The sequence below is a fragment of the Thermobia domestica genome, chromosome 6 (assembly GCF_964235325.1).
Source record: "Thermobia domestica chromosome 6, izTheDome1.hap1.1, whole genome shotgun sequence".
Taxonomy (NCBI): Eukaryota; Metazoa; Arthropoda; class Insecta; order Zygentoma; family Lepismatidae; genus Thermobia; species Thermobia domestica.
In genome coordinates, this window is record NC_137459.1 from 52,199,643 (window position 1) to 52,214,257 (window position 14,615).

General features: G+C 35.6%; 3 protein-coding genes across 3 annotated transcripts; all 3 read right to left on the bottom strand.

Annotated features, from left to right (window-relative positions):
* Positions 1-6,609: 6,609 nt before the first annotated feature.
* LOC145687180 (uncharacterized) lies at positions 6,610-7,050 on the bottom strand. The gene has a single exon (XM_081760644.1). It carries the CDS (start codon positions 7,048-7,050, stop codon positions 6,610-6,612), a length of 441 nt encoding a protein of 146 aa, XP_081616770.1.
* Positions 7,051-11,717: 4,667 nt separating this feature from the next.
* On the bottom strand, positions 11,718-12,449 carry LOC145687181 (uncharacterized). Its single transcript, XM_081760645.1, has one exon. It carries the CDS (start codon positions 12,447-12,449, stop codon positions 11,718-11,720), a length of 732 nt encoding a protein of 243 aa, XP_081616771.1.
* A 345-nt stretch (positions 12,450-12,794) lies between these two features.
* LOC145687182 (uncharacterized) lies at positions 12,795-13,232 on the bottom strand. Its single transcript, XM_081760646.1, has one exon. The coding sequence runs from the start codon at positions 13,230-13,232 to the stop codon at positions 12,795-12,797; it is 438 nt and encodes a 145-aa protein (XP_081616772.1).
* Positions 13,233-14,615: the final 1,383 nt, after the last annotated feature.

A 14,615-nucleotide genomic window follows, 5' to 3' on the forward strand; every position in this document is an offset into this window, starting at 1 on the left:
AGGAATTCCTTTAGAATTGAGCAGCCCGTAGCAAGTATGAAAAATGTTAATTAATTATTCACAACGAGAGATTAGATATATTTTCAAAGAATATATGGTGCTTTCATAGCACAAGGGATTCAAGTCCAACTGCCAAACCTGACACAAATTTTGTACGCTCCATTTAAATATACGAAAAAGTCGACACTGTTTCTTATATTACAGCAGCTATTTACAATATCTGGGGATGAATTTTTTAAACACTCAAAGAAGCTTCAAGTAGAGATTTTAGAGATGAGGTATGTCCAAAATTATGAAAAGTGGACCTGGTTTCCTTGTGCACGTACGCGCAAAATACTCGTATAAAGAGTTAATTCACTCGCTCACTTATCACCAGGGCTGCCTTATTTCGTACGATACTTCAGAAAAATCGTGGAGCATAACTCTACGCAAAGCATGCAAAAATCAATTGTGCGGGTAAATCCGTATTTGTCTTCGCAAAAATTATGCGTACGTAAATACAAGGCATAAACGAGAAAAGTCATTATAAGTGCTATTCCGATTATCTCAAACTAAATCGCAAATTTTATGTTACGTTGACTCAAACCGTTATGGAATATGCCACTATATCTCTTATGCCTGTTTTACAAACTAAAATGCAGATTTTGAGATGCCTTGAAGGAAACCGTTACGGAATGGAGCCCCAGGCCTCCGAAATTGTTGGGAGTACTAACTACAATATCTAGGTTGTTAGTACAGTTAAATTAAATACAACATACTACCCTGTGACTACCCTGTGAAAAAATTTCCAGAAGTCTCAAATTTTGTGTGGGCCTTCATATTAATGTTCTAAACATTGTCACAAAAGCAACCCATCAGTTGACTCCTGTTAAAAATTTTATAACGGAGAAAAGGATGAAGAAAATGAATGTTTCTTAAAAATATCGTTAACTACTGTTCCTACGACACAAATAGTTATAAGAAAAATTTGTAGCACATAAAATTTTATTCCAGAATGGTTCTATTGCTTTCTTCCGTAGAAGGGTAAATCCACATGAAGTTACCAATATACCGTATATCTATATCTATCTATCTATCTATCTATCTATCTATCTATCTATCTATCTATATCTATATATATATATATATATATATATATATATATATATATATATATATATATATATAGGCACGAATTCAAGAGAAGAGCTATAGGAGTTATAGCCCCTTCCCTTGACGCTCAGGTATACACAGGATAAAATGGGTTTCAATCCTACTTTCTTTACACTACATAAAGTGGCAAACTATGGTTTAGCCCCTCCCTTGATCACATCCTGGATCCGCGCCTGTACATATTTATATATATTTGTTGCTTAACCATTTTCCATTTTTAATATTTCTATATACTATTACGACCAAATAAAAGGGAAAAAGACATTAACTTGCATAATAGACTATTTTGGTTGCTATTTTTACATAGAAGGTGTAGGCTCTACATAAACTACGAATACATTTTGAAAAATTTATTGCAGACAAAATGTTAGCACTATCGAGTAGCAAAGTAGATTACTTATAAAGTAAATTAGTTTTCTTTTTTGTTACAGGTGTTTCCAGTAGTTCTAACTTTTGTCCTTGAGGGTGACAGATTCATCATGGCGCTTTCGCAACCTGAGAAAGCCTTTTGTGCTACGATTTCAGAAATCACAAAGTGGTACAAATGTTCAACGGTAATGTAGAACCAAGTATGGGGAAGAACTTTCTACCTGAAAGGCGATCTAAAATTGGTATCGAAAATTTGTTGAGACTGGATTCGTCTTTGCTAAACGTGGAGACTCCCAACCGTTGGACTAGTTGTGCAGGATACACTGACCCAATGTGTGATGAGGTGGCACCCTATATCCCGCAATATCATCCCCTGCGATTTTTATGGGAAAGGGTTAAGAACCTTGTTTATGATCCTTCTCTTCCACGTAATTTTAAGAAACTTGGCGGAGAATTTAGCAAACAACAACCACAGTTACAGAGGATTTGTTGAGACCTGTTTGGCGGGAGTTTTATTATTTTATTATCGTTTCCCTAGTCATCCAAGCTTCCCATATAGAGCATTTGTAACCAAATTGTTAAAAAAAAAAAAACTTTCATGTATTTTCTACAGTGTTTTGTATTCCTCATGAACATAAATTTCGCAGATGTAGCAAATATTTAAAAAAAATGGGTCTGGAGTTTATGTATATTCTATATATATATATATGTCAGAGGCGCATGTTCATTGTATATAAGCAATGTTCAAATTATTTATGAAGGTGGAAAACAGTGCTGTGCAGGATTAAGGGAGCAGAGTTTCTTCCACATTGGGAGGCGGGCAGATTTGAGGCTTATTGTGGGGGAGACATCAATTTCATCTTACTTTCCTTTGGGGCAGTAAGACAAATCATCACAATTGTCCTCCCAAAAAACACATGTCCCCCTCATCCCCTCGGAATTTGCACCAGTGATATATATAAATCCCTTTAGTTACAATGGTTATTTCTTCAGAAAGACTTTGTAGAATGCTATGTGATATGCTTGCGTAAATTCAAGTTAATATTTCTCGTAGAATATTTTTAATAGGTGCCCACACACGATTACTAGCAAACTTCCTAAATGACGTTTTAAGTGCTAAAGGACGGTAAAATCTCACATACACACTATTGTTCTCCAAAGTAAGTTATTCAATTTCTGCCAACCACCATTATCCACAATAGACACATGAAGTGATGAGCAAATGCAAAAATACCAAGAAGAAGGGTTCCAGTGCAAGACCAAGATCAAGACTGGATATGCAAGACGAAGACCATCCGAGTCTTGGTCTTGGTCTTGACCTTACACACCCAGTCTTGATCTTGCTTGCAAGAGTCTTGCAAGTCTTGCTTTTAAGAAATCTTTTGCTTTTCATAGGTAAATTTAGCTCTGCGAAAATAGTAACGGAAATGCAATATATGTTTCTAAATGTAATATGGTTTATCTTCGTAACATAAGCAATGACCTTTATTTATTTTTCAATGGGTGCCCACGCTTCACTATTTATAACACAACGTTTCGTAATTTTTACAAATATTTTTTAACAGATCCAATACTCCACTAGTTCTCAAACTGGGGAGGTTACCCCTGAGACGCAAGAAAGAAAATCAAGGCGGCATAGATTACTGAAATACCCTGAGTTGCAAAGTTATTTTTACACTCTAAAAGCGTCAGATTCTTTTTTATTTTCAAGCACGATTACCTAATCTTCGTATTGAATATACTTCCAATTAAATATTGAGATCTTGTTTTACTGATTCAAATATGTAGTCTATGTGGCAGAAACTTGAACACTAGGCAAAAGGGATGAAAATATGGAGGCTTTCGAAACGTAGGCATGGAGAAAAACGGAGAGAATTAGCTGGGTTGAACCGAAAACGAATGAGAAGGCGTTAGAAATAGTAGCAGTATTGGAGAAAATAATTTTAGATGCAATTAAGAGGAGAAAGAGGAAATGGTTGGAACACTGACTGAGGAGGAACTGTATTATGAGGTACAAGCTAAATGTTATGGTGGAAGGAAATGGAGGGAGGGGACGAAGGAGACTAGTTAAAGGAATATATTAAAACAGAAAATTGCTGGGTCAAGACGAAGAGACTAGCTGAGGACCACCGTACGTCGAAGCTTCTCAGTTGCAGCAAGTGCCCTGAAAATAATGGCAGAATAGCTATAATAATAATAATAATAATAATAATAATAATAATAATAATAATAATAATAATAATAATGATAATGATATATGTTTAACAATATTATGTTGGCCAAAAAGGAGAGAAAAAATAAAATAATAATGACTAGCAGCGTTCACCCCGCTTCGCTGCGGTCACCCCGGAACGCAATAAACTTTGTTACTTAGATAATTTTTACTTTTTCGCTTTCAAGTGATATGATAAAAACCATAGTAGATTGCAGTAAATGTTAACATTATATCGCCTGTCATTTATGTTAACCCGCCCCGCTTCGCTGCGGTCACCCCGGAACGCAATAAACTTTGTTACTTAGATAATTTTTACTTTTTCGCTTTCAAGTGATATGATAAAAACCATAGTAGATTGCAGTAAATGTTAACATTATATCGCCTGTCATTTATGTTAACCCGCCGAGTGACACGGTCATGCGGGTTGCATATAAATACGTTTATTTTTACCTATGATGAACTAACAAAGGATTTGTACGTTATGGACACTTGAATGGTCAATTATCTCAAGACACTGGTAATTAAAAATTAAAGTGATATGATAAAAACCATCTAGGGTCCAAATCCTAATAACCCCCCAAAAATAAAAGAAATTGGTTCAGCCGTATTAGCGTGATGAGGGAACAAAGGATTTGTGCGTTCTCTTTTATATAATAGACTAGCAGCGTTCACCCCGCTTCGCTGCGGTCACCCCGGAACGCAATAAACTTTGTTACTTAGATAATTTTTACTTTTTCGCTTTCAAGTGATATGATAAAAACCATAGAAGATTGCAGTAAATCTTAACATTATATCGCCTGTCATTTATGTTAACCCGCCCCGCTTCGCTGCGGTCATCCCGGAAGTTTTCGCTTTCAAGTGATATGATAAAAACCATAGTAGATTGCAGTAAATGTTAACATTATATCGCCTGTCATTTATGTTAACCCGCCGAGTGACACGGTCATGCGGGTTGCATATAAATACGTTTATTTTTACCTATGATGAACTAACAAAGGATTTGTACGTTATGGACACTTGAATGGTCAATTATCTCAAGACACTGGTAATTAAAAATTAAAGTGATATGATAAAAACCATCTAGGGTCCAAATCCTAATAACCCCCCAAAAATAAAAGAAATTGGTTCAGCCGTATTAGCGTGATGAGGGAACAAAGGATTTGTGCGTTCTCTTTTATATAATAGATTATAATAAAAACTCCTAATATTTTACAATAATTTGAGTGGAAACTGAAAACGACTCAACTGTCTATGTCTTTTGTGTAAACTCAATTTGTATATAGGCTATACTTTTGACCTATATTAGAAATACAAAATAATGGCATCAAACTCCAACTTATTTCAAATAATTGTATAAAATCATTCTCATTTGTGAATATGGATTATTTATTGCTGTATAATAATAATGTTATATCGCTCAATCCTCGATGTCCCGTATATCTAAGTTATATCGATAAACAATTATTCAACGTATAAACATCCGCCCATGAAATCGAACTTGTGGTAACCTGCACTAAGATTTTTCAATGTTATGAACATGTTCTTTCGATATTAATTCTATGCGCACACATTAAAAGTTTCTAACTGATGTTTGAGCTTCGGAGCCAAGGCCAACCCATGTAGTCGGCACTGATGATACTTATGTATAAAGGGGTGATATGTTTATGTACTTTATTTACAAATCACGCATATCACATCCACAGCTAATGAACTGTATGATTAAACCCATTTTACTGATTCACCCAGATATCATGGAGGAACGAGAAATAAGACTTAACGAATATTTTAGATGTTATTTGCTTCAATTCTTATTCAAAAGTACATGCGTTAATATGATAAATATAACATGCTTTGTTCATATGTTAATATAATGATATAATACTTAAATATTAGTACAATAAATTACTTATCTTAACTTCTTTTCGCAGTAATTGTTGCTAGCTTGCTGCTAAACCACATTGTTGCTTGCTAAACCATCATACTTTTTCTTCGGTCACACATAAACTGAATAGCACTCTAAAACACCGTTAAGAACATGTAAATCTTGTATATTAATGAACATGAGTGTTTCTCTAAAAAAATATGAATAAATATGCTTTTCTAAAACTATGAATGAATATCCTTGCCTAGTTGCACTTCGCAGCACATTGTCGAATGCACAGACACAACTTGAATAGAGCACTGAAGTCACTGTTGCCAGCCAATGCAAACACAACTCACTAAAACTCACCAGAAAAATCACTAAAAGAATCACAAAGAATTCACTAAAAACACTAAACTATATACAAAAAAATAAAACTAATATGAATAAAAATAATGCACATATGCAAGATTATCCATCCTCCCCCTCCTTGATTGGACACAATCAATTAATATTGTAGGGGCAAAGGAATTAATTTAGCAACACTGCGCCGAAAAATGCCACGTTTACACTTCACAGTTGCCACTCGCACTAAATTATCACTGCCTGGATGAATTTCTTCAATCACACTTAACTTCCACACTTGAGGAGGAACATTGTCTTCTTTTAACAATACGACCACGCCCGGTTGTATATTAGGCTGAGCTGACTTCCATTTTCTTCTTTGTTGTAACTGGTTGAGGTAATCCCTTGACCAACGTTTCCAAATATGCTGCTTCATTTGTTGAATCTGTTGCCATCTGCGTAGTCTGTTGATAGGTACGTCCAGTAGATCTGGTTCCCGAAGGCTGAGAAGTGTAGCTCCCATCAAAAAGTGTCCTAGACTGAGATACATTGGATCTGTGGGATCGTTGGAAATGGCTGTAAATGGTCTTGAATTTAGAATGGCTTCAATTTGAATAAGTAACGTATTCAACTCTTCGTATGTCAGACTTGTTGTTCCTGCTACACGTCATAGGTGGTACTTCATGGATTTTATTGAACTTTCCCATGACCCCATGTGAGGAGATCTGGCAGGAATGAATTTCCATTCTAAACCTTCTTGAGCTGAGTATTCCAGGATATCCTTTCTGTTAGTCTTGGATTCAAAAAATTGTTGCAATTCTCGATTGGCGCCAACAAAGTTTGAACCATTGTCGCTACAGATAGATAAGCATTTTTCTCGCCTAGCAATAAATCTCTTTAATGCTGCGATGAAGGCTTGAGAAGTTAAGTCTGAAACTATTTCTATGTGAACTGCTCTAGTGACTAAACAGATGAACAACGCTGCATAGACTTTCATTTGAATTTTGTTGCGAATTGTGGGTTTGACATAAAAGAATCCTGCATAGTCCACTCCCACGTGTACAAATGGCCTTGTCTCATTTACTCTCTCCTTGGGTAAGTGTCTCATTAACTAGTGTTGTAAAAAAAACGGTTTTTTCTGTGAAGTTTTTTTTTTCAATAAAAACATCGTTCTTTTTCATGTGTTTTTCAAATGTCTGTTTTTTTAAGCAACTATTATTTATTGATTTATGTTGCAGATTATTGAAATAATCAACAGAACTTGAGTCGAAGCCGTCGTAACTTACAAATCTTTTGTTTCTTTGTACCTATATACTAGCAAAATTGTGTGATTATTCCTTTCGGCCCCAGGTCATTTTTGGCGTTTTCCTACATTTCCAGTTAGTGACTTACTGCTCAAAAATCATTCATTCGATTGATATGGCTAAGGCCTTGCTTTTTTAGAAAATGGAGGTGGCTATTTTTTGGTGTTAGATGCATTGCAGTGTTGCCAATGGATGGGAAATTATTGAGGGAAATGTAGGGGTGAATATTTACAAAAAATTCTCTAACCAAATTTTAAAATTTTTTGTATCTAGTACCACTGCTGCTATATGGGTTCAAGTCACCTAGAAAAATCTTTGGTGTATTGACAAGGTACAGTGAAATCCTGAAGTCGCTTGCTTCCATCCAAAGAGGGAAAGAAAAAATTCTGTCATACACATGAAATTTTGACCCTTTTTACGCCTCACAAGCAAAAATCAACAGATATGCCGGGGCTACAACTTCTCTAAATGTCCTATTGAAACTTTTTATGGTGCGTTCTGTAGAACAAAACGGAATCTTTCAGGTAGTGTTACGTTTGTTTCAATGTAGCCAGTAAGAGGGTAATAATAGAGGGGAAAAGGGAAATTCTCCGAATTTTTCACCTAAAAGCGGGAATTAATTGTTTTGGCTGGAAACACTGCCATCAGACAGACAAAAACTATCTGAAAATAAACCTTAGTACTCCGAGATGATATCCTACAAGTATCATGGCGATACATAACAAAGTAAGCATGATATTTTTTTAAAAAATCTCATTTTACCTCAGAAATTCACCATTTTCTTACCATTTACAGAACAAGGTCTACTATAAACCTCAACTGTACTTCCCCTAATTATCCTATTGAAACTTTCTATAGTGCGTTGTGTAGAGCAAAATGGAGACTTCCAGATACTGGTAGGTTTGATCCGATATAGCCAACAAGAGGGAAATAATAGAGACAAAACTGATCATTTTTCCAAAATTTCCCCCTAAAATCTGGAATTAAAATTTTCTGTAGCTGTTAACACTGCTACTAGACAGACGCAAACTATCTTAAATTAAACATTCGTACACCACTAATATATCCTACAAGTATTATGACGATATTTAAGGAACAAAACTTCTAATTACCAAAAATATATTACGGTAAACAGAAAAGTAGGGGAAAACTAGAAAAATCAAGGGTTAGAACCTAAATACGAATTTTTCGTGCGTTCCGTAATTACCCCATTGTAACGATCTGTACTTGCGTTTCTTACGTAAGGACAAATGTTCGATTGGAGTAAGTTGACTTGCACTCGGACGTATAGGTACGGATTTATAAACAAAAATTTCTAATTTTTTGCCCAAATTTAGGAAAATTTTAATTTCCCTAATTGGCAACACTGTGAGCAGCCCATCCAATTGATGTAAACAGTTAGGTATCCATCCGAGGTATCTACGTGGCAAGTCTTAAGGAGGTCTTTCTACAACGAAGGAAGCTACAGGGAAAAAAGAAGTAAAGGAAATTCCAAATTAGAAAATTCTCGAATTTTTGACTGGGGTTAAATTTGAGAAGGAAATTCGACACCAGAAGAAAAAATAATATGATGAACTATAGTTCAAGAATATTTTGCAAGAATAATATCCCGATATCTTAATTTGTGTCCACACAGGAGCGGATTAAACAAATGACACACCCGTGTGTGCCACTTTGGCCACCTGGGCCACCGAGTATACATTTGATTACATTTTTTTGACTACTAACTCGTGTTGTTGTTGTAGTTATAGTCTCGACTAATAATAATATCGTTTTTGTAAACAATAACTTTATAAGGAAAATTTTCTCTCCTTTTTACATCTTAGTTCCAACACTGTTGGTGAGAAATGCAGGGTGTTTCAAAATGAATATCGAGTTTTCAAGTCTTCGTAGTACTTATTACATTTTACGTACAATTATAAGCAAAGCATCAAGTAAAAGAGCACCTCAAACAGTCCTTGCTACAAGTGTTCGATGTGAGATTCATTCGTCACACGGCACACATCTAGTCGATAGGCGAGAAAGGCCCATAAACTTTCCGCCATATGGCACAAAACACATTCAATTTAGGGGAGTCTGGTTTCACGTGTACCATCTCCTGAGGATTTGCTGACGTCCAGATACAAACATTATGAGTGTTCACATTAGCTCTTAGATGAAATGTCGATTTATCACTGAAGACGACACGATCCAGAAAATCTTCATTGTTATGCAGCAATATTTCACTTGCGAAATTGGCATGTAAACCGTAGTCTGTAGGCTTTAGACCTGTAGCAACTGCAAACGATAAGGACGTAGTTGCAAGCGTCTCCTTCATATTCTTCACACAGACCAGTGCACTGTACAGATTCAGTCTTTATTAAAACACAAAAAACTTTCCGCTCTCTAGTCTACATCTTTGCTGCTTGCTCTTTCTAACGGCAGACAGAAGAAACAATGCATGTACATGCGTGAGTACAAAACTGTTTGAGTTGCTCTTTCATTTGATATAATATTTATAATTGTAAGTTAATTGTAATAGATACTACAAAGTTTCAAAACCGTAATATTAATTTTGAAACACCCTGCATTACTTCAAATTGTGTCATCCTATATTCATGTCTTTTATATACATATCATCAGGGCCGGTCCTAGTCAATTTGTAGCCCCATGCAATGGCATAATTTGCCGCCTCCCCCTTTATCCAGAAAGAACAAATCTTAAAAGTCATGATTTTAAGTATGCTACTCCAGCATGAATAACAAAGGTGAGGGCAAGTGCAGTTGCATTCATAAAGGCTTAAATACTTACTAAAAATGCAATCCCGTTGTGTCTGTTTTTTTAAAAATATTAATCTATTATGTTAGTGAAAGATAAAGCAAACACACCTGCAGAGGAAAGATGGTAATCCTTTTTATAGAATTCACTATCAAGCTTCAATCTCAATGTATCAGTCTGCAATTCCAGTGCAAGTAGCTCTTTTATCTTTATTTCTTGATTTTTCTTCTACATCTTCTAACATTGTTTTTTTTTTAAAAATTTGTTTTTATCTTCAATGATAAAGAACTGACAAAACAAGACTAGTTTCATACCAAACTGTGATAACTTACTAAATGGAACAGATATTCACTACTATTCGAGAATTGAATTCTTGCATTTGACAACAATCAAGCTATTTGTGCTTGGATTTATTGGACCATTTGCTTTAGCATTGTCCGTGTGGCCTTAAGCTAGTGCAACCTAAACGTAATTTATGAATGTAGTATTCAAATAGAAGGTCAGCTTAGTAAATGTAACTACCATCATCATGAAGTTCCAAGAAATATTTAATTTAAATAATATGCTTATGACAGATTTTGCCGGACCATCCAAACTTGCCGCTCCACGCAAATACACGTGTTGCATATATGGTAGAGCCGGTTCTGCACATCATATATATCTAGTCGACAAATTATTTATATATGACATTTAGAAAAATACGATTAGGCAAATTAATATTGGTTTCAACCTTTAGACAAGTCATTTGAATTTTATACTGTTCGTGACATTATTTTCGTACTTATTAAAGGCCTGCTTTCACGAAAAAACAAAATTTCATTTCTACTTTTATTTCTTAGTTGATATTGATGAAAACTGCTGAAACCTGAATTGTTAATAGGTATGGTATTCATGTAAATTGTAAGATATTTGTAGCATATCAGTATCTAGCGTTTAATTTATTTTGCATTTTACGGTGATTATACCTACATAAAAATATTTAATACTTAAATAGACGTAAGATGCATTACAAATGACTACTTAAAAGAAAACGAAATCTAGAAAAAAACGAGAGGCAATGTTTTTTTTCTAAAAAAACGTACATTTCTGAAAAAATACGAACGTTTTTTTATTTACAACACTACCATTAACTGAGATGAACTTGTTGATCTCCACTTAAAACGACCGAACAATTGTGTACTATTGCCTTGACCATCTTCTTAGCTCTTGGAATCCAATATCTGGTACGCAAAGATGTAATAAGAAGCTGTGGTCCTGCATGAAGCTACCTTTTATGTTCTTGTTTGACTATCAGGTGGGTGAAATGATGTCCTGCAGGTAAGATGAATTGATGCTTGTTATCGTACTTCAAGTTTGAATGTTCCAATCTTCCTCCTACTCTTAGCATTCCTTTCGTGTCCAGAAATGGAAAAAGATCCTTGATTGGGCTCTTTGTTGAAACTTCCATTTGTTGCTGCAAGTTCAAATTTCTTGATGATAGGTAGTATGTTGTACTATCTTAATACATCTGTGTAACGCTAAACGAAGTTCTGAAGCGTCAAGACTATCAGATTTTCTTTCTGATTGCTTGGAAAGACAATTATGTTTGAATCGCAAACAATATGCTACTACTCTCAACATTTTGTTTAACGATTAATACCTTTTCATAAAGCTTGTTTCATGAACTGCCACTAAACTTATCATGGCCGCCTTCTCTTCTGGAATACCAGCTGGCTCATTTTGTTCTCGGCATGGCCATTCTGCTGTGTGAAGAAACTCTGGACCATGCCACCACTCTCGACACTGAATAAGAGTGTTGGGATCCGCTCCCCCGACTAACTATGTCTGCCGCATTTTCTTTACTAGGCACGTTGTGCCATTCATTGATTGATGTGATTCTTTGAACTTGAGCCACCCTGTTGGATACAAATGTCTTCCAACGATTGGGAGGTGATTTGATCCATGACAAAACTATCGTCGAGTCTGCCCACAGGTGTATACCACTGAGCTCTATATTCAATATGGATAGTGCTTTGTCTATTAGCTTCGAAAGTAACAGTGCTCCACATAATTCCAATCTAGGCAAAATTTGCTTCTTCAGTGGTGCAATCTTCGACTTCGAACAAAGTAAATTGACTTCAATGTTTCCTTGATCGTCTGTAGCCCTGATATACACTACTGCTCCAAAATTTTCTTCACTTGCATCGCAAAAACCATGTAATTGAATTTCCTTAACGTTCTCCGAAGAATTTACTTTTCTTGTAATTTGTATCTTCGCCATCGCAGGTAACCAAGACATTAATTGATTCCACTCAACTTGTAGGACTGTGTCTAATGGGTCATTCCAATCCATTCCTGTCTTCCACAACTGCTGTAAGAAATTCTTGTATTTGATGACAATTGGAGCGGTTAGACCTAATGGATCGAAGATAGATGACACTATACTGACGACATGTCTTTTTGTCATTGCAACATTATTTTCTACTGCAGTTCCGTGTTTACAAATTTTTTTCGAAATTATAAGTTTGTCTGTTAATGGAATCCATGCTATTTCTAAAGTCTGAACACCATCTTGCTGACCAAGTATGATTGGCTGTTGTTTTTCCCTGAAGTCTTCGGGAACTCCTTGAAGTACTTCTTCTTTGTTAGAACTCTATTTACAAAGCTTGAAACCTGCTCTGCTTAACATATTAATAAGATCCTTCTGTAGTTCTAAGGCCTTTGACACGTTTGGTACTGATTTTAACACAGCATCAATGTAGAAACTGTGTTTTATTACTTCTGCAGCTTCTGGAAATTCCTTGGAATTTTCCTACGCTATTTGCTTCAGACATCTTGTTGCCAAGAAGGATGCTGGCGAAGTCCCGTACGTCACTGTTTGTAGTTCGTACGCCTGGATCTGTTCTTCTTCTGAATTTCTCCAAAGGATGCGTTGTGAACACTTGTCCTCATCATGAATTAATATTTGGCGATACATTTTCTCTAAGTATGCTGTAAATGCAACTGGATACAACCGAAACCTTAAAATAATGGAGTACAAGTCATTTTGAACAATTGGCCCAACTTGAAGAATGTCATTCAATGATTTGCCATTAGACGTTTTTGCACTTGCATCAAAAACCACTCTTAATTTATTTGTTGTACTGTCCATCTTGAATACAGGATGATGTGGAAAATAACAACTGCTGCTGCTGTTCACGTCTTCTTCTGTAACTTTTCGCATGTGACCCAAACTTAAATACTCATCCATGAAGGCGGCATATTGTTTATGAAACTCAGAATTTTGTAGCAATTCTTTCTAGTGCCATGTTGTAAGACTCTCCTAAAGCTGCATTCTCTTCCTTATTTGGTAATTTGACAATAAATCTTCCGTCTCCATTTCTGGTTGTATTTTGTAAAAAATACTTCTCATAATTTTCTTCTTCCGGCGTGTAAATCTTAGTCTGAAGATCTTCGAGTCCCAGAATTTTCTCAATTGTGTATACAAGTCTGTCTGCATCTAAGCAAAACACGAAATTACCGACTGGTTATCTTCTTCGGATATTGAAGGCATATTTCCGACGACAACGTATTCTAGCTTCGTTTCCTGCAAAACTGAATAATGTCCTTTTCTAGTCATCTGGCCTGGCTCAAGGAGACTAGAATAACCCCGCACTTATAAGCATGTCCACTGACGAGGAGCGATTAAAATTTGGATCGGCTAAGCAGATATCCTTTGGAAAGTTCCAATTACTGTAATCAATATCCTTAGAAGGTGTGGAACATGTAATGCTTGGGAATACTAAACAATCGACCACTGCATTAAAATCACATGTTCTTGAATAAATATGAACTTCAACACTGTGCTGAGCTTCGGAGGTTACAGAATTGATACCTCTAATGGGAACACGATTTTTCGTTTTCTTGAGACCTAATCTATGAACTAAAGCTTCGCTTACAAAATTCGATTGAGACGCTGCATCTAGTAACACTCTGCATTGTTGAAAACGACCTTTAGTGTCTGTTACGTTAACTAACGCTGTTGCTAATAAGACTTGCTGACCATAATTAATCTTAAATGAGAAATAAGAGTCCTGTGGTTGAACTTGAACCTGATTCTGTTCCTTAACTTTAGGTACGTTAGTATTATTGTTATTTGTTTTGCTTGAACTTGTTTTGTTAGTAGCCTCCTGAGTAGTATCTTCATGCAACAGTGTATTATGCTTAAAATTACATTTCTTACAAGTACTTGATTTGCATGCCTTTACTTGATGTTTATAACCTAAGCAATTAAAACATAGTTTATTTTGCTTCACGAGCTCCTTTCTTTGATTAATGTTAGCACTCAGAAATTCTGGGCAGCGAAAAACAGCATCCGTTTCTTTGCTACGGCAAATATTACATGCGTTTGGAAGCACAGTAACAAACGAATTCACTTGACTGCTATTCTTTCTTTTTGCTTTGGAATCTACACTTTTGTTGTCATAAATACTTTCAGATTGAGTAGGACGAATGTTTTCTGACATTTGACAACGACCTTCTAAAAAGGAAAATAATTCCGATAACGATGGAAAGGAGTCACTACTTTGCTCAGCTTCCCATTCCCTTTTGCTTGCCGAATCAAGCTTTTCTACTAAATGTTGGGTTAATAGTA